The sequence below is a fragment of the Peromyscus maniculatus genome, chromosome 4, assembly GCF_049852395.1.
Source record: "Peromyscus maniculatus bairdii isolate BWxNUB_F1_BW_parent chromosome 4, HU_Pman_BW_mat_3.1, whole genome shotgun sequence".
NCBI lineage: Eukaryota > Metazoa > Chordata > Mammalia > Rodentia > Cricetidae > Peromyscus > Peromyscus maniculatus.
In genome coordinates, this window is record NC_134855.1 from 40,620,032 (window position 1) to 40,643,851 (window position 23,820).

At 37.2% G+C, this 23,820-nt stretch overlaps 1 protein-coding gene across 2 annotated transcripts in view; it reads right to left on the reverse strand.

The window, feature by feature from the left end:
• The window catches only part of Kcnh7 (potassium voltage-gated channel subfamily H member 7), a 446,649-nt gene that overhangs the window by 36,011 nt on the left and 386,818 nt on the right, over positions 1-23,820 (reverse strand). For both annotated transcript variants that reach the window (XM_076569567.1, XM_006984601.4), the window contains 2 exons: positions 22,660-22,859; positions 915-1,167 (listed from right to left, as the gene is read on the reverse strand). In XM_076569567.1, coding sequence (XP_076425682.1) covers positions 915-1,167; positions 22,660-22,859 — 453 coding nt within the window. The remainder of the gene's footprint in view (positions 1-914; positions 1,168-22,659; positions 22,860-23,820) is intronic.

Here is a 23,820-nt window from a genome sequence, read left to right on the forward strand (position 1 = left end):
TAAGAACTGAGTGAAAAGAAATTATTCAGCTGCACATATTGATGGAACAATTGATAGATACTGGGAAATGAACCTGGGGCCTTGACTGTGCTAGGCAAGTCTGCCTCCCATCTACTCCTCCAGTTCTGTATGCCTAATAATCAATGGAACTGTGTATTAAATCTATGAGAAACTGAATTTTTATAGACACTGGAGGAGGTCTTACTGTGGGAAGGGGGCAGTTTTGATCCTGCAACTATGTGGTCAGAGAGAAAGAGAATAGACTTATTTTTTTTCTGTTCCATTCTCCATTACCCTAACAGTCGAAAGAAATGCTATAACTTCATATAAGTAGGTTCAGTTTTAAATAGATAGATTGGACTAAACATGAACATTCCTTTATACTCAAACCCACGTATTACTCATTTTGTGTCCTATCATCTCTAGTCCCGATGTTATCCTTACTGCCACATTCTGTTGGTAAGGATTCCAATTCCTTTTCTAAGGGTATATAGCAAATAAATGAAATTCATTAAAATATAAACTTAGCTCATGCTACTGTAGGCATATGCTAATTAGTATGTCTACAACATTGAGTATTTCATATTAAGATACTGCAGGATCAACCATGAAGCCAAGATCTCACGTGAAAAGAAAATGTCGACTATTTTTGTATATTTGGCTTCAAATGTTTAAGTAGCTGTCAACAGCTTAAGAGAATCATGAGAATGTTTACATACTAAACAAAAATTGAGACATTAAAATGTATTCTTGCAAGGTTAATTTGATATGACATAAATTGAAATAAAGCCTTCAAATGATCGGCGTTAGAGTCCTTATCAACCAATCGGTCTGTTAGCCTGTCATTCTAAACTAATGATTGGTTGCAAACCCTCATAGCTGAAGATGTCATTATTCATTGCCAAAAGACTCACCAAGAATAGCTACCACTATGTCATCCTTGAGGATTTCAATGGAGCCTCTTGACAAGAAGTAGAGTGCAGTTAGGACATCCCCACAGTGAACCAGGGTGTCTCCTGGAGGGGCGTGGGTGGTTTTGAACTTCATTGCCAAAGCTCTAAGGCAGCCTTTACTTGCTCCTCGAAAGGCTTTGCAGTTTTGCAGTAAAGTCTGGTTTAGATGCAGGCAAATGTCAGCTTGTAAACATTCTGGAAATCCCTTTAAGACCTGAAAGGAAAAAAATAAAGGGTTTGATACTACCAGAACACCAGGCACTTCAACTTGAAATAACGTCTATTTCTTGCCCACAGATCTGAAGATGCAGTAATTGTCACGAGGGAGATTTTACAATGCATCTAGTTTGCTTCCCTTAATGAATATTTGGTTGGCTAAACATGTCAGAAGTTTTAGCTCTGTATTGTTCTGTGAATTAACTGCAGACATTCAATGCAACCCAGATGCTGTCTCATTAAAATGCTATGCCTACACATTTCTCATTACGTCTCTTCGCCTGCATTAGGTTATGTTGTATCATATTGTGCGTAGATGTAATGTAATGTGACAATCAAAAGGACACTGGTAAAAGGGAATACAACTCGGAAGATGAGAAACCTTTTGAAAGAATTTTAAATCAATTTAAATTGTCATCAGGGGTGTACATTTTAGTTGATGCAGCTTTGGTATTTGCAAATATCATATGATGTAATGCTCTTAGTCAACTCTACTTTGAATAGTCATATATTTTACACCTTTATTATGCTAAATATTCTGACAAACGTTGAAAATAAAGGAAGGAAAACAGTTGATGTACTTTGAAAGTAAAGTTTAATTTTTAGTAATAGAAATGGTGCTACCTTTGAAAACTTATTGGTTAATTTAAAACCCTAGGAACAGATTAAACAATAACTAGTGACAAGTGTCCCTCAGTTTGAATGGAACAAAGTCCTATTTTTACAAAATTATCAGATGCAATGGGTTGGGGGCTCTTTTCGTTAACTCTTTATGTTTTGTTCTCTGGGGTGGCATACACAAGCTTTAGTTCTTATGCTGACTTTTCCCTGCAAGTATAAACAGTATACTTTGGGGCTGGTGGAGGAAGCATTGAATAGAACAATTTATAGGGTAAAAGTGCATTTGGAGATTTTTTTCTTCCTCTGATTTTTTTGGTTCAACCTTAGTATATAATTCAATATAACCAAAAATAATCATAAATTGTCCATAGACAATTCTAGTGTATTTAGTCCACAAACCTTATGTTGAATTATATTTGAGACAAACTATGATTGTCAGCATTTGAAATACTAAAACAACTACAGTGATCTACAAAGCTACCAAGCTGACATAGCCACTGAATTGACTATGGTAGAATATGAAAGAATCTTTAACAGATGTGAAGCACAGCAGCCACATTTTTGTTCTTGCTTTATTCATCTATGGAGAGTAAAGTGTATTTTGGAAGAAAATATGTGGGATTAAAAATTTTCTTGAATTTGCCACAGTTTGACTCTTGTGCAAGTCACTTCATCTATCCACGTTTTTTTTTTCTACAAGATTTGAATCTCCACAATACCATCTTAGTAATGTTATCACTAAATAGTGTGCCAGTTATCGAATTCTGATTACTCAGCTCCATGCTGCCAACACTTCACTCTGAAAGTTTTCCGTTACCTGACTTGGGTCCAGTAAAATTCAAGCCTTCTTCTTATATGAGTTTCTCTTACCTATAACTTCAGGTTCTAGCCACCTGAGTAGACTCCTCCCAGTTCCCCTGCTTGTACTGAAGACCTCTCTACTACAAACTACCTCAAATTGCCTAGTCCTGTCTCTGAAGCCTAGTGGTTTTATCTTACTTTTATGGATGCCTACATAAATTGAGGTTTCCTCATGGAACCAATGGATGACTGCTCTTTTCCATCATCTACATTTGAAATTACTGCTTTGAATTCTTCAGCAAGTTGTGTCAATCTGGAGATGACCTTAGTTTGGACACTGTTTTCTGAATTAAGAGCCATTTTCTTTGGGGATTCTATAGAGAAAAAAAACACCAGTGTTCATTGGCTTCTGCATGTGTCTTTTTCCTCCCTTGAAAGCTACTTTTGAACTCTCCGCATAACTCTTAAATGACCCCACTAGAACATAAAGGGGTAGAGTACTACACTAAATGATAAGCTAAACCTCTTCTTTTAGATATAGTTGATAAAGTCTCTTATCCTTCACATAAATGAGGGAGGGTATTTTTCCTGTACAGCCTAAATGTTCTTCTAGAAGATTCCCTGAAATAACCCCTGAATATAGTCAACCTATTGTGTTTCTGTGTGTCTGGGGATGCTGATGTGTGTGTTGGCATGTTTTGAGTTGGAAGGCAAGATGAGGCAGAGATGGTATTTCAGTCATTTGAATTTGTCACATGAGCTACACAGTTCGATGAGTATGAGCTGAAGTTCTTGATTGTCCACTCGCCAGTTCTGAGTTTGCTGGTTATTTAACTTCTCTGTGATGCAGTATCTTATTTTTAAAAATTAATTAATAACATTTGCTTCACGGAGTTGGGACCACAATTAAATACAAATATATATGTGAAACACAAAGTTGATAGTCAATTCACCATGTATTTTTGGATTCTTAAAAAAAACCTGAGTACATATTTCCTACCAAATAATACGATAATTAGTTATTTTAATTAGTTTTATTCTCTGCTAACTGAGCAGAGTTGAAATGTTTTGTAATCTAGGCATTATTAGATTGTAGACCCTTTCCCCTAGCATTTCTCTGTAATCTTATTTCCTATTTCTCCTTAAGTGCTCTGGTTGACATGGATGTGAGTTTTCACAGAGATTTGCCTTAAATTCATACTGAAAATAGGCAGTTAATGAAATATATTACAGCTATGTTTTAGAATCCCAGTCATTGTGGAATCGCTCACAGAACCTGAAGGTCAATTGGGAAAGTTTCCAGGCTAAATGGTCTATTTTCAGTCTTCCTTCTGCTAGACTGGGATCCACTGAAAAGGATTGCATTCAACTCAAGATGCCACAGAGTCTTCTTTTCACAGGAGGCGATTATACAGACATTACAGAAAATTTGCCCATATGCAGAAGTCTCATGTGATCTTAACTCAAAACTAACTATCCTAACTATCTTCATTTCATCACATCTGTTGCTCAAGTAAAACTGAGTAAGACTTGAAATTTGCTTGTTGGATCTCAAATCCATTGTTTGCATTTCCCAAGTAGGTCACTGACTTTAGAGTTTGTGTTTAACTTCAGGAAAGAAAACTTTTTTAAGGTAGAGTTAACAGTTTGGAACATAAAAAAAAGTACTTTTTTTAAAGTGAGAAATAAAAGGTAGTTTCAAGTAGGTGTTTAATCAAGACATCCTGTTCACTATTTCCATCTGGGTTGCCTCCTTCCTTTCCTACTTATTGTACTATGGTTTTCTTGTGTTTGTGTCTTCTGTTAAACTTCATGAATTAGAATCTTTTCATTTACCACTGAACTACTGACCTCTTAGCAGGCCTCACAGATATAGATGGGAAGCAGTTGGAATGTAAAATAGCTGAATACAAATCAAGACACAAGCTTGCTTGATGACAGTTACGTCCATAACCACAGTGCTCTGCATTCTCGGCTGTCGAGCTGTGATGCTGCAATCCTGTCACTGCTGTGCATCTGGAACTATTGTTTTATTGAGCAAATCCAAGTTTAAAGCCAAGAAGCATTACCCACAATCAGTCTAGTGGCCTGCACCTTAGAAAATCAGTTCTTGTCTTTTTAGCACACATTCATTCATATCTTTGCTCATTTAAATACTTAAATAGCCCCAGATTCTAGGCTCACATCATAATGAATAAAACTGTTCTGAAAATGTATGTCATCTTCATGACAGATAAACACAATTCTTACAGGTCTAATCAGAACTGGCCACACTGTCCTCACATTCAGGTAGTAGTATATTTGTAATGTGCATTTGTATTTGTATAATGGACATTCATGGAACCCTCAAGCAGCAGTTAATTTGAGCTGAGTTGAAGTACTAATCTCAGTTTTCTAACACTGCTACTGTAGGACAGATTTTTAAGCCTCGGGGAAGTTCCAGAAAAACTCTTCTCTCTGTGTAGAAAGGAATCGCATCCCTTTATTATGTGTGATGTAAAGCCATTTGTGTCTTGCCTTCCCTTTACTTGAACTGATGTGAATAAAAATCTATGATTCTCATAATGAAATTATAACTTATATGAGACTTTTCTCATTGAAGTCTGAACTACTTGCTGTGATAGTTATATAAAGTTTTGTAGTTTACTGCATGAGGGCTCCAAATGCAAAGACTATTGAACATGAAGAACCCACTAATAATACTTTAGCATTATTAAGGTCATTTAAAAAAGTTATACAAAACAAAGGGAGGGCAAAATTATTACCTAACAAACGTGTATGAAATGTGATCAGTAATTGATTCAGAAGCATCTGACTTCATGGTAGATTTCCATAGCAGTTGTATATGCTAATACATATGTAATGTCCTAACAATACATTCTTGTTATTTGTAATTATACTGAACAAGCATTACAGCATTACAGCTGAGTCCATGCTGACACTAATGTAGGCCTAATGCTTCTCACTTGATATACATACTAGTCAAAATGATATAAAATTAAAAAATTTAAAATCCTTCTATATAAGTTTTTAAATCAATAGTAACAAAAGACTTACGCTATGTATTGGGACACCAATGAAAAATAAGTTTGATCAATTCTGATGACAATATAATTAAAGAACTATATCATAGGTGTCCTGGCTAGTTTTATGTCACCTTGACACTAGCTAGAGTCATCAAAGAGGAGGAAACCTCAGTTGAGAAAAATGCCTCAATAAGATCGGGCTATATGCAGGCCTAGAAGTTATTTCTTAATTAGTGACTAATGTGGGAGGGCCCAGCCCATTGTGGGTGGCACCACTTCTGGGGTGGTGGTCCTGGTTTCTATAAAAAAGCCGACTGAGCAAGCTGTAAGGAGCAAGGTAGTAAAGCAGTACTTCTCCATGACCTCTGCATCAGCCCCTGCCTCTGGGTTCCTGCCCTGTTTGAATTCCTGTCCAGACTTCCTTCAATGATGAACGGTGATTCAGAAGCATAAGCCAAATAAACCCTTTTCTCCTCAATTTGCTTTTGGTTCTGGTGTTTCATCACAGCAATGGTAATCCTAACTAGGGCAATAAGTTTTGGTTAGTGGCATTGAGTGAAAAACATTCCTATTCAGGGAAATTGTCAACAAAATAGTTTGGACATGCCATTATTATACCATCTTTCACAACAATAGGAGAGATATTTATTCCCTTAATAAAACTTTAACTGATAGAAAAATATTTCTAAATTAAGACATAGTGTATTGGCAGTAAACTGTTACTCTTTTTGAAGATTTGAGGCACAAGATTGAACATTTGCTGCTTTCTGTCTCTGTCTGAGACTGTCTCATGATGAGTGTTTTCCAAATTCTGTTTAAAAGAGTTCAATAATGTAATTTTTAACCCAAACACTTCCCAGCCTTCTTTCACATGTTTTGAACCACTGAACTCACTTTTTGAAAGAAACCAAGGATATTACCTGAAGATACTGTCAGTCCTGTGTACTGTAAATGGAGGCTGATCTATATTCTAATCAGTGGCTTTTTGTTCATTTCAGCTAGTATTGCTGCAGAAGGGAACGTTCCCAAAGGCAGGCCGAATAGAGAGCACATTTAGGCAGCTTGACTGTGGCAAATGGTTCCCTAAATAGCAGATTAATCATGTGGACAACTTCAGTGGCTGAGTTAACTGTCATTAGGAAATGTCCTAGGGAAATTCTCTGGGTCATTAAATATACTTAAATCTTGACAAATTAGGATTAATCAAAATACAAATTAGCACTCCCTGTGAACCTCCAGCATGATTATCAAACACATTATGCAAGTAATATGTTAAATCTTAAGTCTCTGCCCTAGAGTACAGCTTTACTATTTGATAGCATTTCCCCACTCTTGTAGAATTGCTGTTTTTATGTGGGCATTCAGCCTTTTGATAAATCTTTAGCACCTGTGAACTCATGAACCTTACGTTTTGTTCTTTGTAGATGCTAATGTATTAACATAATGCATTTTGTAATCTCTTGATCATTCTGCATTATATCATTTCTGTAGATAGGCACTAACAAATAGGAAACACATACATTCTATGCTTCCTTGGTGGTTACAATTTGATTACTACATTTTAACCGCTGATTATAATACTGAATCCTTAAGTAGGTTTAGCACTACATATACACATTAATTACCCTAGTGTGAAGCTCAGATTGCTTTGACATCTATTTTTTTTATTTTATCTCCATGTGGCTGATAAAAATGAGGTATTATTTTAATATATAAGGCCATCATGCCTTGCCAGACTGTTGGGTGAAATTAAAGGATTGTGAATTCCAAAAAGTCCTTAAGTAGATTTCGCTCCAGCAATGATGCCTTAAAAAATAAAGAGCATCTTCTTCCTATGTCCTCCTATTTCCCAACCAGCAGCATTGCCATGACGTTGCCTTTTTAGAGAGACACTTCAACATGACACAATGAACGTAGGGTTAACAGTGATGTGTGGGCAGAAGGGAATCACTGTTTTAAATCATCATCCAACCTCTGGAGTCTTTTTTGCTAAATCATTAAAAGCTTGGCTCACACGGGGTGTTTCAGGATTTTGGCAGTGTGATCTCAAAGATAACTGTAGAAACTATTAAGATTTCTAGGGGCTACAAGAAAAACCAGCAGCCTCAGAGTTAGATTCTTAGCCTCCCCCTTTTAATTCATCCAGTTCATAGTAGAGAAAGGGATGAAAAGAATGTCAGTGTAGCCCCTTCTTCTAGGTACACTACAAATAATTCTTCTGAATTGATTGATTGTAGATGATCTGATCTTGCTCACAGAGTAAAAGAAAGGGAAAATACAGTCTTCCAGGTGACAGATACAATGATTGAAAGTATCACCTTGCAGCTAAAATGTTATCTTTCATTTGAATCAAGTTTTATGGTCCCAGAAATATTTCTCATATGCTATGTTTTAGAACCAAATTTCTTCAACATTATGTGAGGCAACAGAGTTGCGGTCATCTTATTTTACAAATATAAAAGATAAGACACAGCAAACTAGAGGACTCTGTGGAAGTACTAGGACTCCAAACTCAGTTCAGCATTTGCTTAACTATTTATATTTAGCTATCTTTCAAGTTGGACCTCTAAAGCTGCTAACAGTATGAGACATAAAGTGTTTCTCATTAAGTTTTAGTAACTGGTTTTGTAGATAATAAAGGATCAAGATTCCGAGTAGATGCTCTCTTCATTTTGTACAAGAGGAGTAATGTGTTCCTCAGAAATATTAAGATAGATGAAAATGTAATTAATTGTAATGGAAAGTAAAAACCCATATTGACAATTGTTTAACTTATTATAAAATAGTAGAAGCTTTACAACAGAAATTTACTGTCTTCATAGATCAGATTCTCTTCCCATAAAAATGTACTGACTGTTACCTGGAACTCTGACTGTTGTACATGCTGTCAGATCTCTACACACTTCTGTTTCTACTAACCAAGCCACTGTGTATGTTCCAGCAGGTTTTTTTTTTCAATTTCACAAGTTGGTGAAATTACATAATTCAGTAATATAATACAAAAGTCCATGACCCTGAGAAAACAGACGGCTATTCTCCCTTCCTTAAACTATAAAGTAAAGGTAAATTATTTGGAAAAGTTTGGTAACAATGAGCCATTTAAAAACTGCAATCAGGATGGGAACAGGAGGGATCAGGTTGGGGGAGAATAGAGGGAGAGAGTACTGGGAGACACACTGGAACTGGGGACATTTCGTGGACATGGTATGCTGCAGGCCGAAAAACATATGTAAAGTAGGATTTCAGCCGATTATGACAAAGCTAGACCTGGAAGAGTTAAGAACTCTTCCAGAGGATGAGGCCAAGGCTCAAGGAGTCTTGGTGATATTGGCTTTTGATTATTAGCGGTTTCCTCCTATGAACTTCTCGTGTGCTAAACACAACCAGCATTAAAAAAAAAAAAAGAAAGAAAGAAAGAAAGAAAGAAAGAAAGAAAGAAAGAAAGAAAGAAAGAAAGAAAGAAAGAAAGAAAGAAAGAAAGGAAAAAGAATCCTGATGATTCTAATGATTCCTAATGACACTCTGCTATACTCATAGACAGGAGCCTAGCATAATTGTCAGAGAAGCTTCATTCAGCAACTGATGGGAATAGATGCAGAGACCCACAGTCAAATATTAATTGGAAGAGCTTGGGGAATCCTACAGAAGGGGAAGAAGGATTGTAAGAGTCAGAGGGGTCAAGGACACCACAAGAAAACCCACAGAACCAACTAACCTGGGCTCATAGGGGCTCTCAGAGACTGAACTAACACAATCAGGGAGCCTGAATGGGTCTGACTTAAACCCTCTACATGTATGTTACGGTTTTGTAGTAGGTCTTCTTTAGCACTAATAACAGTGGGAGTGGTAGCTGTCTCTGACTCTTTTGCCTGCCTTGGGGACCCTTTCCTCCTACTGGGCTGCCTTGTCCAGCCTTAATACATGGGGAGGTGCCCAGTTTTATTGCAACTTGATATGCTACATGTCCTGGCTGGTTTTGTGTGTCAATTTGACACAAGCTAGAGTCATCAGAAGAAGAAGCCTCAATTGAGGAAATGTCTCCATGAGTTCCAGCTGTAAGGCATTTTCTCATTTAATGATCAATGGGGGAGGGCCCAGCCCACAGAGGGTGGTACCATCACTGGGCTGTTGGTCCTGGGTTCTCTAAGAGAGCAGGCTGAGCAAGCCAGGGGAAGCAAGCCAGTAAGCAGCTCCTCTCCATGGCCTCTGCATCAGCTCCTACCTCTGGGATCCCGTTTGAGTTCCCGTCCTGATTTCCTTCAGTGATGAACAGCAATGCTGAAGTGTAAGCCAAATAAACCCTCTCCTCCTTAACTTGCTTTTTGGTCATGGTGTTTGGTTAGAGATCCTAACTAAGACACCATGTTTGGTTGATATCCCTGGGAGTCTTGCTACTTTTTGAAGAGAAACAGAGGAGGAGTGGTCTGGGGGAGAGGGAAGGTGGAGGGGAGGGGCCAGAAGGAGAGGAGGAGAGGAAACTGCTGTCCAGATGTAATATATGAGAGAGGAATAAGAAAATAAATAAAAACTGCAATCAGATTGCTGAAGTAGATGTGGGTTCAAATATTTGAATAACATAAGTGTTATCCATGAACTCCACCCTAATCCACCAGAAAAGGAGAAATAAAAAAGTAATTGAAAGGTGACCACAAAACAGAAGTTATTGGAAATAAAGAGCCATATCTAAGAACTTTGGGCTAGAGAACAGAAACATTTCATGTCAAAACTAACAGGAAAATGCCCATCCTTACATCCATCACAAGAAAAGAAAAATAAAATCCAGGACAGAATTGAAACTAGGAATATAGTCAGCTTTCTGTGCCCTTCCATCAGTTAGTGTGGGTATAGTGTAACACTGAGAAGGGAAGGAACGAAAGGGCAGTATTAGGTGATGATGGTGAGGGAGGACAGAACACAGGCACAGGGCAGGAATTATGAAGAGCACAAAGAGCGCATGCCACCTCACTTATTTCAGTTCCACAGACCGGCATGGGTGATGTAAGATGAAAAAAACTGGAAGTGGGTCCACTCCGACAGATAACTGAGTGTGAGAGAACTAGAAATATTGAATGTGCTTGGCATGTTGGATGCAATTGTAATATAAAACTTAGTTATTCTCAAACTACTTAAATCTGTAATCTTATAGTATGTAGCTAATCTTAATTTTTTAAAAATGCAAAAAATGCAAGCTATCAGACTAAAAAGCAGGTTTTATACAATTGATGATATTTTCTTTCCAGTCACATAGCAAAACACAAGAAAACCGATGAAACAAAGTCAAAAATATAATGGGACCTTTTTAAAAACAAGGAATGGTCCCTTAACTACATCAGAAATGTTGGTAAATCAGACCTTGTTTAAAATGGCAGCAAAAAAAAATGTGTCAAAAAGGTCCATTAAGTAAAATGATTGTCTTGAAAATATATTAGGAACAATTTATAGTCTATGTGACAAATTAAATCCTGACATCTGTAGTGTATGTAGAGTTCTTATAAAATAAGAAACAGTGACAAAAATGGTAAAAATAGGCAATTCATAAAAGAAGCTATCCAGATATGCTGTATATAGAGAAAGTCTGTTTAGCCAGAGAAATGTCACTGAAGCAACCATAAATACATCTGCTAACCTGGAAGAAAGGAGAACAAAGCATAAGGCCCATTGCCTCTGAAGGAAGAGTAGGTGAGTGTTAGCATTCTTCTCGGAAATGGGAATTGCCAAACAATAGCTATTAAAATGAAAATTGCTCACAGAAATCTCTCACATGAAAATCTGTTCATAAGGATAAAACCATCAATAAAAGATATAGTTAAGTATATTTGCTTTGCTGTCATCTGAAGTGGTATAAAATTAGAATAAAAGTGTAAGTGTATTAGTGACAGAATATTTCAGTGTTATATTATAAAACTGTAGATTATTGTATGCTATAGAACTAGAGTATGTAAAATGAATTACTACAGGAAGTCACATGATTTCATTTTGTAAAGAGGACTGGGATGTAATTTTATAAGGTGTGAAGTGAGAAACATCAAATATAATGTTAAATTACATAGCTAAGTGTGTGATGGTGTGCATATGTAATTATATATATATGTATGTATGAGTATATTAGTACATTCACAGCAGAAATGAGAAAAATTTGGAAGATTAACACATGAGTGATGGATATTGTATGAATAAATTCTTCATGTAGAGAGGGGATAGCAATGAACAAGGATGAAATAGAATCTGCACTATATAGCACTAAAACACCCCAAATAAAATACACATATGATTTTATCTGTGTAAAATTTGTATGTAGTTGTGTCTCTGTGTGGGTAATATGGGCACTATTACAAAAGATAGTCTTAACTTGAAAATCTCTGATCAGGTTGTATAACTCTAGAAGAATAACAATTATTAAATATTACAGGCAACAGGCTTGGTGACCAAGATGCTGCAGTTGGACATTATCTATGATTTGAAAAGATCTAAGGTAAATTCTAACTACTTTTAAACAGAAACTTGTTAAACCATTAATAGAACTCAGGATATTTTAATCTGAAGACCTTCTACTGTGGTCTAGATTTCGTAGTACCCAAAGGTGCTATGTCAGGTGCCAAGGGAGACAAGCAATCACTAGTTCTACCAAACTGAACCCTCTGAACCCCAACAACGACGTCATGGCAAGATATCCCTAAAGGTGCAATAGTGACTCATACATTGTCAACAGGCAACAGCTGTTCAATTGATCATATGTTGCTCTTAAAAGGAGGAAAATTGTGTCTAGTTGTAAATACCTGTATTGGCCAGCATGATTCCTAACACACTTGGAAATCCATCCTTATACCTACAAATAAATGTAGCTCTCCCCACCCCCCAACATCAAAGAAACTTTGATTTGCATCATCCAGAGACCATCACAGAAAACCACAACTAGTTACACTGCAAGAACCAACTGATTTAGGGGAGTCCAGTCTCAACAGATACATCTACTCCTGCATTGAAGGCTCAAGGTATATCATGGAAGAGAGGCCAGAAAGACTGTGTGGCAGCCTAAATAAGATCTGACCAATAGACACGCTATTGTGGAATGGGGAAATCTCACAGAGCCCTACACTTAGTAAAAGAGCTATGGTTAACTAATGACTACTGAGAAAGGAAGAATTAGTTTTTCTTAGGGAAATAAAAAAAGGGGGGGGGCTTAACTAGTATCCAATACCAATTGGGCAGCCCTGAAGCAACACTAAATGGACTCAAAATGTTTTATTTATATATTCATATATATATATATATGTATATATACATACATATGAATATTTGTAGAAATAATAAATAAAAGGTTATCCATTTCTTAATCAAGGATAGGGAAGTGAGAAGGGTTAGATAGAGGAAAGGGAAGAAAGGAAGTGATGCAATTATATTTTAATTAAAGAATTTTTCAAAAATTGTGTGTATGTGTTTGTTGTGTGTGGTTCATACATGGGCACATGGGTGAATGAGCATACAAAGGCCAAAGGAGGTCATCAGGTGGCTTTCCGCATCACTCTGAATTCCTTCAAGACTGGCTGTCCCACCCAGGCTGTCTGGCTCGTGAACTCCTTGGACCTACCTCCCTCTACTCCTCTACATTGGTGTTGCAGGCACGTGCAGGTGATGCCCAGTTTTTCACACTGATGCCTGGGATTTGAACTCAGGTCCTCCTGTTCTCATAGCAAGCACTCTTGTCCACTAAGCCAGCTCCCTAGACACTATTTTTAAACAGAGTCTTATACTCGGATAATTTACAGTAGTTCTACAACTTATATTTGAAAAAAAAATGTTGAGTCTTAGTGTTTCTTTTCATTTTGTTTCAGTGGCTTGAAAAGTCATTTCTCCAAAATAGTATATGGCTAGTATAAAAGCCATAACCTATGGGAGCTATGATACTTAATGAAAATATCTGTAAAATATTTATAGATTCCAATTCAGTGTGCTAAGGCAGATAGGACCAAAGGGGAAAGTAATTAAGTAATACATCGCAATTAAGTGCCCTCCTCATGCATAAGGATGAGGGCGTAGAAATGAAATGCAGTCACACACATGGTGAAACATTGCCCCCGATTTTCTTTTCTATGATTATCAAAATTTTTTAAAAATAAAATATAATGACATCACTCCTCCTTCCCTTTCCTCCCTACCACCCTGCCATGTCACTCACTTTTCTTTTCTCATTTCTCACCATTACCTAATCTACACGTCCCACTTCCCCAGCTCATCCCAGAATGTCGCCATCTGTTCATTTTACCCAAGACTAGCACATATACATTTGTTACAGCTATCAGTCCTGTTTGTGAAATAATCAAGCACATTGCATTTTTTTTCTGAATGATATTCTCACTGATTCTTCAGATATGTACTTAAAGGGATTTGATTTATTGTGAAAGTGGCTTGGTCATCAGTTCTCAAGTTATCTGCAACTCAATATTATGATGGCTCCCAGACATGGAGAATAGAATTCTCTCATAGACTTCCATCTTGGAAAACACCACCAAGATCTCATTTTCCTTACATTTGTATATCATGATTTACAGCAAAGAACCAGAAGTCAGGGATGGATTTCCCAGTTGAAATAAAATAATGACATAGATGTGGAGTGAGTCTTTGGCTTATCTTCTCCTATGGTAGCTGTTACTAAACACAGATGTGTTTTTTTTTTTCCTCTCTCTCTATGAGGGTTGTAGATCATCACTATCTGTGAAGATTACCAATAGAAAGGACAAGATAAACTACAGAAGAAATAAAACTATCTTAGTATAGTGCCCAGACTCCACCATCAGAAACTATGCAATTCTCTCCCAGGAAAACCCCAAGCAGACTGCCCCAAAAGCATAAAGTCTTGTGGTCGTGGTAGGAGGTGATCCGCCTCACTAAGAGAAGTCAAGATACCAACTAAAACGCACTTTGAGGTGCATCTATCATGAAAGATGTAATTATTCTGCACTTTTCCTTTCCTTACATTCACATAAATGTCTACATCTAGGAAAGTATATATCTGAAATTGTGGTGCCATTACATCCTTAAGGTTATGTAATAACATGGTTTAGGTGGGTTGTTTATGCTAACTTTCATCCTTAAATTAATAAAAACCAACTAACATATTAAGTAGAACATATATATATATATATTAATAATAATTCCCATGCACTGGTTTGTTTTTCATAGAAGAGAGTATCAGGCTTTTTTTTTTTCCTGAGGAACATTGGGGTGATCTGAGTTCATTCAGTTGGAAAAATGCTTGGTCATTCTAGTATCTATCTAAAACAGGCTTAACAATATTTCTGAAGAATGCTTTACTACTGAACTTGAATGAAGTCTGTGTAGGGAGTAGGGAAACTGAGGAAAACACAGTGATGTCCTTAAGTGAATGTGTACTGTTGACATGTATCTGGAGTCTTGGACCAATGGTGGAAACGAAAAAGCTTACTCCCTCCCCAAAATGAGGCTCACAGAGAAATGGCAAAGCCTCCCTTCCTGGTCCATGTGGCTGTTGATTGTGTGAGCAGAAAATGTTCACCATAGCTTTTTCTATCCCCTGATGTTACAACCTGAAGAATGCTCCCCTAGAGAGGCTGCTCCTAGTGATATTAGCTGAACCTATCCTTTTGATTCAGCGGCATGCCATAAGTGGTGCCTAGTTGTTTATCTGTACATTTATATAACCCTGTCTCCTTGTTCAGCTGTGAACAATAACCCCTTCTTCCTGTTCATCCCTCTATAACACGCTGAGCTTCTGGGTGCTGTGGCTTCTCCAGCAGAGAGCCCAGACCATCAGAACCCAGCTTTCTGTGTTTGTATGCTTGTCTGTTTGGTGTTCCCTAGCCATATCAGTCATGTTCAGTTCTCTGGAGTCTGTGCAAGTTCTGAGTTCTTCCTTCCTTCCTTCCTTCCTTCCTTCCTTCCTTCCTTCCTTCCTTCCTTCCTTCCTTCCTTCCTCCCTCCCTTCCCTCCCTCTCTCTTGCTCTTCCCTTCTCTTTCTCTCTCTCTCCCCATCTCTTTCTCTCCTTCTTTCTTTCTTTCTTCCTTCCTTCCTTCCTTCCTTCCTTCCTTCCTTCCTTCCTTCCTTCCTTCCTTCCTTCCTTTCTTTCTTTTTTAAATTGATTTATTCTGTGTTAACAAAAGAACAGAAAACTGAATTGGGTTTGAATGACTCTGCTTCTTGCTAATCAAGGGTCCTGTTCAAACAGGGTCATTATTTTAAGGAGTTGCAAAACCAATGAAGACAGCATCTTGACTCTCGACTGCTGTAAGAAGAACGCTAGTGATACACTGGAGAAACTGAAGCCCAGAGTGTCCACACTGCCTCTGTGGTGTTTCCACGGTAACTGTTCTCTTTAAAGCCCCAGGACAAGCAGCAATTCCTTCCTTTGGGTCAAAAACTGCTTAAAAAAAAAAAAAAACCTGGGTGTGGGGGCTCAGGCCTTTAATCTCAGAACTCAGGAGGCAGAGACAGGCAGATCCCTGAATTTGAGGCCAGCCTGTGTTTACTGAAAGAATTCCAGGACAGCCAGGGCTTAATAAAGAAACCCTGTCTCCAGGGGAAAAAAAAAAAAAAAAAAAAAAAAAAAAAAAAAAAAAAAAAAAAAAGGACTCACTTGGCATGGGAGAGCATGTGGTGGTCCCTGTAGATGAAGAGATAAACTGAAGATAAGTCCCTCTTTACATGATAGGAAAATGCCATCATTTTGGAAGAAGACTGAGTGACTTGTCACCTAAAATCATCAGATGCCTTTCTTACGTTTTCTATTGATCGTGCCAGAGAGTTTCAAATATTTTGCTGTTGTTTCCCACAGTGGTATTTTAAAGAGGTTTTGATTAAGTAGCATAGGATGGGCAGATGAATTTTACCTTTCTTAAAGCGTATGTTGTCTAGCAGCCTGCTATAGAAGGAGATCAGGAGTGACAAACCTGGGTACTAATTTACAAGTGCAAGCTTATAATCCACCCTTTGCACAGAGGTAGGGAATCTCTGCTGACTGATTAATTACCATGCAGATGAAATTATCATCTTCAAAAAATTTAAGTTATATTTATTTATTTGTGAGTGTGTGTGTGTGTGTGTGAGCATGCGCGCGCGCAAGAGAGAGAGAGAGAGAGAGAGAGAGAGAGAGAGAGAGAGAGAGAGAGAGAGAGAGAGAGAGATATTAGGGTACTTGTGGAGGTCAGAGGACAAGTCTTTTGAGCTGACTTGCTCTTTCTGCCATGTGGGTCACAGGTAGAAAGCCTATTCATCAGGTTTGACAGCAAATGCCTTTACCCACTAAACTATCTCATAAAAATATCATCTTAAGTACATTTTGCAAAGCTCTTTTTAAGTCACAGTTCCTAAATGATGACCAGATATGGTGATATATTATTTGTGCTTTAATAAATAAAGCTTGCCTGGAGATCAGAGGAAAAAGCCAGCCATTATAAGTAAACAAAGAAGTCAGGCAATGGTAGCACACGCCTTTAATCCAATCACTTGGGAGGCAGGGGTCTGTCTGGATCTCTGTGAGTTCAAGGCCACACTGGGAACAGAGCCAGGCATGGTAGCACACACCTTAAATTTTAACAGGAGTTAACCATGGAGGTCTGGAGGTCTGTACAGACAGACAGGAAGTGACAGAGCTGGGCAGGAAGAGGAAGCGATATAGCTAGACAGAGAGAGCAAATCACATGGTAGAACAGCAAGGTATATAGGCATGGGTAGACAAGAAGTCTCGTCTTTGGAAGCTGAGGTGTTGGTGAGGTGAGATTAGCTTGTGGCTGTTCCAATTCCTCTGATCTCTCTCAGGCTTTAACCTTAATTTCTGGCTCTGAGTTTTTTATTTAATAAGACCATTTAGAAATTTGTCTACAACCAGGTATTTATTTATAGAAAACCAGAAGATTTCACTGATCCTATGGTCCATGATCATATATTCAAAAGCATTTGCCCAACTCTCTGCCTCCTTTAAATGTCTGTTGGATTAGTCAGATATGCAGACACTGTTTTAAACACCTTTGCTATGGTTTCATGTTACACTGACCAACTAAATGTTGTTCATTGACTATGTTTATAAATAAAAGGTTTTTAGAATAGGTAAGAGGATTAAAAATACGGATCTGAAGGCATGCTGCATTATTTTTAAGCTTTCCTTTTGTGCTGGTGACTGGGTTGATTGTAAGGATTATTTTGCCTGGTTTCATCCATTGATCACAAGTGCAGGTCCCCACCACTGCACTTCACTGTGATGTATCAAAAACTGTGATCTGAACATAAAAGTCACACAAATGTGAAATTATTTAAATAAGTGTACAGAATAATGGCTTTTGCTCAGTGCATTTGTGTGTGCGTGAACAAATGCTCATGTGTACCCATGCTTTTGGAGGCAAGAAGTCAGTCCAGCTGCTGTCCACTTTTTATTTATTTATTTATTTATTCTGATATAGGGTCTCTGCTTAGCCTGGAATATACCTAGGAGGCTGATCTGGTTGGCCTGAGAGTTTTAAAGATTTGCCTGTGGCTGTCTTCCCTCTGGTGGAGTCATAGTAAGAGCCACTGCATTTTTTCCTAATGAGTTATGGGGATTGAACTCAAGTCTTCATGCTTTTGAGGCAGAGTGAGCTCTCTCCCCTGATCCCCAAGATGAGATTTTTATTAAGTACAATTAGATCATGAATGCAGAGGTAACTTCAATGCTAGTACCTGGCTACTCTGCCAGGTAGTTGATAAATTAGGAAAGATAGGGAAATAAGAAAAATAAAATATGATTAAACTATTCTTTAGAAATCACACCAGCCCTAAGAAATAAGGGTCTCTATTAAACAGTCTGCCATTTATCAGTCTTGCTTCTACTTTGGCTATATGTACTGAACCCTTTAAGAAGCATGCTGTGTCACGCAGAATATCATTGGCCTTGGAAAGATTTTTAGCCTGCTCGGATGATTCTTCATTGAAATCTTCAAGGACTCAGGCCCTACAGCTCTACTCCTAAGCCATATCTCCATCCTCCTCACCATTCATCAAGAGTTAATGTGGGAGCTTAGATCATGTAGTACCATGGTGGTGAGCTTTCTCCCTTATTCCTGAAAGCTATCATGCCACTTTATTCATTTTCCCTACCTGTGCTCTAAGTGAGTTTATCTGTTCACCTTTCCAGAGAATGTACTTCTTATCTAGGCCATTAGCCCAGATACTTTCTATATACATCTCTCAAAATTGCCTTTATTAAACAGTCCTAACAAAAATTCAGTTTCCCCTAACCTGCTCTTCCTAAAATCGACTAAATAACAATGTGTCTGGACTACCTCATCCACTGTGTGTGTGTGTGTGTACATAGGTACAACTTGCTCTTTTGCTTGTGTTTTTTGGAATGTTTACCTTTGTTCTCTACAAGCAATGATTCTAATACCTACTTAGTAGGCTGGTTTTTGAACTACATTCATTGCAAAATGTTCCATAAGGAAGGCTCACATGTTCACTACAAGAGTAGAGGAAGTGGGCAGCAGAGAGATTATGATGTACACATCATATTTGAATACAGGTGCTTTACATGTGACGAGTTTATTGAAACTGCAGAAAGATTAAATGACTTGCTCAAGACTGGTGGCAGGCTGAGTATGAGTGCCAAGGTCTCTTTTTCTGTCTCTCAGCCTTTACTTGTTTGTTGTTGTAGCAGAAATTTCAGGAACGGCAAAATTCTTCCATTAAATGCACATAAGTGATTTCCTTCCATGCTAGTATTAAATTATAGAGTTTACTTCCTGTCATGATAAAGAACATCTTCATTTAAGCCCCTAGTTCTTATGTGTGGTATTAGTCTACTTGATTCTACACTTAGACAGAAAATAGTTTTCATTTTCTTGTTATCATTCTCACAAAAATAATGTCGGCTAACTTCAGAAAGTTTCAGATTGGGCCATAAGATGGCTTTGATTTGTGGAAATTCCTTGAAATGCTATTAGCATTAACTTGAGAAAACATCTCTTTATTATCAACTAGTCCATTTTCTGCATGCAGAAGAAAAATATTTTCAGGATTAATCTGTGCACATGCTTGAGACAATTATCCAGTTCTAAAACTGAAGCTGGACCCTGAAAGACACATTCTTTTCACTACCTTTCTTGGCTGGACCCTCTCCTTTTGTACACTGAGTCATTTTGGTTCAAGTGAAACAGAATCCATGATTGTTTTCTGTTTGGCAACATCTGACAACAGTGTATAAGAAAATTAAACATAGAAGGAGTAATGGATATAGCCTTACTTTTTTGGGGGGGCGGGGAGAGGGAAACAATTATTTCTATGTTTTGGTGGTTTGCTAAGCAATTAAATGTCTTGGCTCTTGAAATAATTTTAAGTGGATTTATCTGTATGTTTGGAAACCTCTATTTCATTTGAAGATGATTGAACAGTAAAATATGGCCTGAAATGTTTCATGAGAAATTATATTTAAGTTTATACTTAAATGAAATAATATGGAATGCTGATGCAAAATACAACAGTTTGATGTAGTTTTATGTATCACAGTACATAAACTAGCTAATTTTCAACTGTTTTGAAATCATAATTTTACCAACAATAATTTGACAGGACACAATAATCATTAACAATGTGGTTTTGGCAGTAAAAAAAAAAAACAAACAAAAAAAGGTCTTTTAAAAATTTTCTTTTCTCTCTCTCTTTTTTAAACCTCTCAACAGTCTAATAGTACAGTTACTTTTCTCTAATCAACTTTGTTTTACACATCACACTTAATAAGCAAACACCTTCCATTTGCTGTTTTCAGAGTTATCTCATACTGAGTTTGTTTTTGTTTTTCTTTTCTTTTACTCACTTTGCAGTCACAAAATGAAAATGTAGACACCATGTACAAACAAGAAGTTCGTGCAAAGTCAAGTTTTCAAAACCACATGCAAGTCTCAGCGGCACATGGCTTAGAGCTCACACGCTCCAGGATCATGTAATACTGGCATGCAGATGAGAGGAGAGAGAGGCACCTACATCATGAAGAGAGGATGATGAAAGAGAATGACATTTTCTTTATGACAGTTATCTAATGCAAACCGTATACCCGTAACCTCTACCAGCATGGGAAGGGGGGCAGAGAAGTCCATTTTTGTGGGGAGTAGGAAACTGTACATAGACAGGATTGGAGGTCAAGCTGTCACTGAAATGGAGAATTTGTACTCTACTTGGCCTCTTCCACGTTTTCTTCCCCAGTTTCTTGCTATGTTTTTCCTCTGCTATATCATGCAAAAGAGATCAGAACTAACACTGGAAATCATTTAACAAGCTCTAAACCTGACAGATAACAAGGGTATTCTCCACAGTTTACACGAGAATTAAATTGGATATAAATACCTCCTGTTCTTACCGGTGGGTGTTGTGATTCCATGTGTTAAGGTGTGAAGCAGACAGGAAAGAGATAAATCTTTCATAAGTACATTGCAAATAGGCAAGTGGTATAGAAACCATATTTATAGGTAATAGAGTCAAACAATGATAGGTAAATAGTTCTCACAAAATATTTTATCATAAAAATGGTCATAAATCTAGGTTTTTATGGAGAAGGGAGGTAAAAGAAATGACTGGTTTACTACTGTTATTGAAATACTCTGGCAGTATGAAACAATAAAATTGAGTGACGCATATTTTAATTAAAAATTCTTGACACTGCCTAAGCCAGCCCAGCACTAGAACTCCCCAGTGGTTTTGAATGCTGGTATCTTAGTTAATCAAGCACAGTAGCAGTTTATCAAAGCAACCAATATATAGGTGCTCTTCTTTACAAAATTAAAATCATCTCAGAGGAGAGTAATGTATTAAGTGGATTTTTTCACCATGAACTTTGGGACACCTGAAAATCATAGCTCATGGGCTTGAGCTACATTTTTGTGTCAAATGTGCTCATTTATTTCTTCAAATGAAAATTTTTACGATAATATGATTTTCTTCCTCAGCAAATAAATCACATGCAGCAATGATAAATTTATCTACATATAAATGTGTCTTTGAGTTGGCAGCAATTTGCTCTATGGCCTTCACCATGATTTCTGATTTTGATCCATTGTTGTTTTGCTAGAGCATCTCTGGTCAAATGGAAAATAGCCATCTAAATTGTACATATACAGTCACACAAAAATGGCATCATCTAATTGATGGACTCAAATAGGGATGATTTATTTTCAGAAGAATTTTCAGAACAGGGGAGTGATGTGAGGATGTGCTGTGTTTTTGTCTTTTCCTATAGCTCTGCAGTCAGTAGTGGGGTTTGGCTTTGCTGCATAATTTATTTGTAGCATTAAACTCCTAAAGCCAAAGAGCAAAGTGAATAATGTGAGCAATGCTCTAAATCTCACAAAGAGCTCTTCAGAACCCATTCATCTTAATTATGTTGACTTCTATCCAGTGATTCAGGAGGTGCTTTCAAAAAGTGTTTCTTTTTTTTTTTTTAAATATAAAATATTTTAAAAGATGTTAAGGAATGTCTGTTTCTCTCTTGAGCAGAAAGAGTCATTAAACCAAGTATATTAAAATGAATATAACTAATTATTAAAGGAAGTATGAAACTTCCTATCAGAAAATGCTTTCTGATATACTTAAGGTTCCTAAACTTTCCTATAAAAATTCAAAATGTCCTACTTCAAAAAAAAAATATGTGAATTGTGGATCTCTGCTTAGGGTCATTGTCAGTTCATTTTCCAAATCTGAATTGCACATGGGTTCAGCTACTTTTCTTGTTGTTGCCTGTTTGTAACCAGGCCATACCATCAAGGCCTGAGTTTTAGCGAAGACAATGTTTCCTTTAATTGGAGATGGGAACTCTATGACACATAGTTATATCAGTTTGCATCACGTTATAATGCCTTTGCCACACAGTATAACTAGATATAGCACCATGCAATGCCATGAATTGAGAATGAGACACTATCTCCGGGGGAGAAAATAAACATCCAAGAGAAGGAAACGAAAGCACGGGGCTCAAAGCTGGTGAGACTGGCCTTTCACTTAGCTATGGCTGTAATGCCGAGGAGCTTCTGTTTTGGGAAACAGAAATACATACCATGTTCATGTCAATGCCGTTGGTGTAAGTCCATGCGTGCTGGAAATATTCTTCAAGCCTTTGCCTCAGAGGGTTGGGGATTTGGTGGAAGCGAATGAACTCTTTCACCCTCAGCATTTGCATGTGGTACCTGGCAGTTCCCGAGTACAGTCTTTGAATAATTGCAGAAACATTCCCAAAAATGCTGGCATACATTAGTGCTGGATTGGATAAAAAACAAAGTTACGGGGAAACATTGCACTTGGGCATAGTATATTTTCTCAGAATATCAAATACACTGATTTTAATTACTTAACACAAGTATATCAATTTACCCCTGGCCCTTGGGTAAACTAATCCTTCTTTACATTTTTAACAGTAAAACCATGCAAAGAACTCAAACCCACCATGATTTAAAGTAAAACAGGTATTGCTTTATGAGATGCACCTGCAACCAAGAACATTAACTAGATGTTTGATACATTTGTGATAAGCAATCTTATTTGTAGTAAGCTAAATCATAGTCATTATTACCATACTTTTTCTAAGAAAAAATCATGAGACAAAAACGTCCTTTAGGGATTTTAATACCATCTTTTTAGTAATTTATATAAGCTTATCATTAAATTATGGTGGGCAACTAAGAGCAATGGCAATACCCTATATTGTTTTTGGGATTTCCAGGACACCCCTAACCAACAACTCTAGGAGAAGTATCACATACATGACCATGGCCTTTTTATTTGTTGACCTATGGCTTTTGGGAGAAGCATTATTTCCTGTGTAGGCTAACTCCAATTAAACTTTATTATATGAATACATGTATATATATCCACATATACATATAAGATATATACATATCCACATATACATATAAGATGTATATGTATATCTTATAAAATAGTAGGTTTCCATATGGCTGTCTCTCTTTCCACATGATATTGTCCTAGAACATGGAGAAATCAAATTGGTATGGTCCAGGGAGCTTTTCCTCTGCTGGATGGCTTTCACAGTATTTGAAAATGATATGCAGACTGCCAGAGAGAAAAGTTGTCAACAATCTTATTCAGCTGTGAACCCTTAGAGTTAAAATAATAATCAGCATGGATGATATGCCTATGGGTGCAATAGTAACAGAACAGTAACCAATTTATAGTCAGCTCCACAGGAGGAAGCTCATGC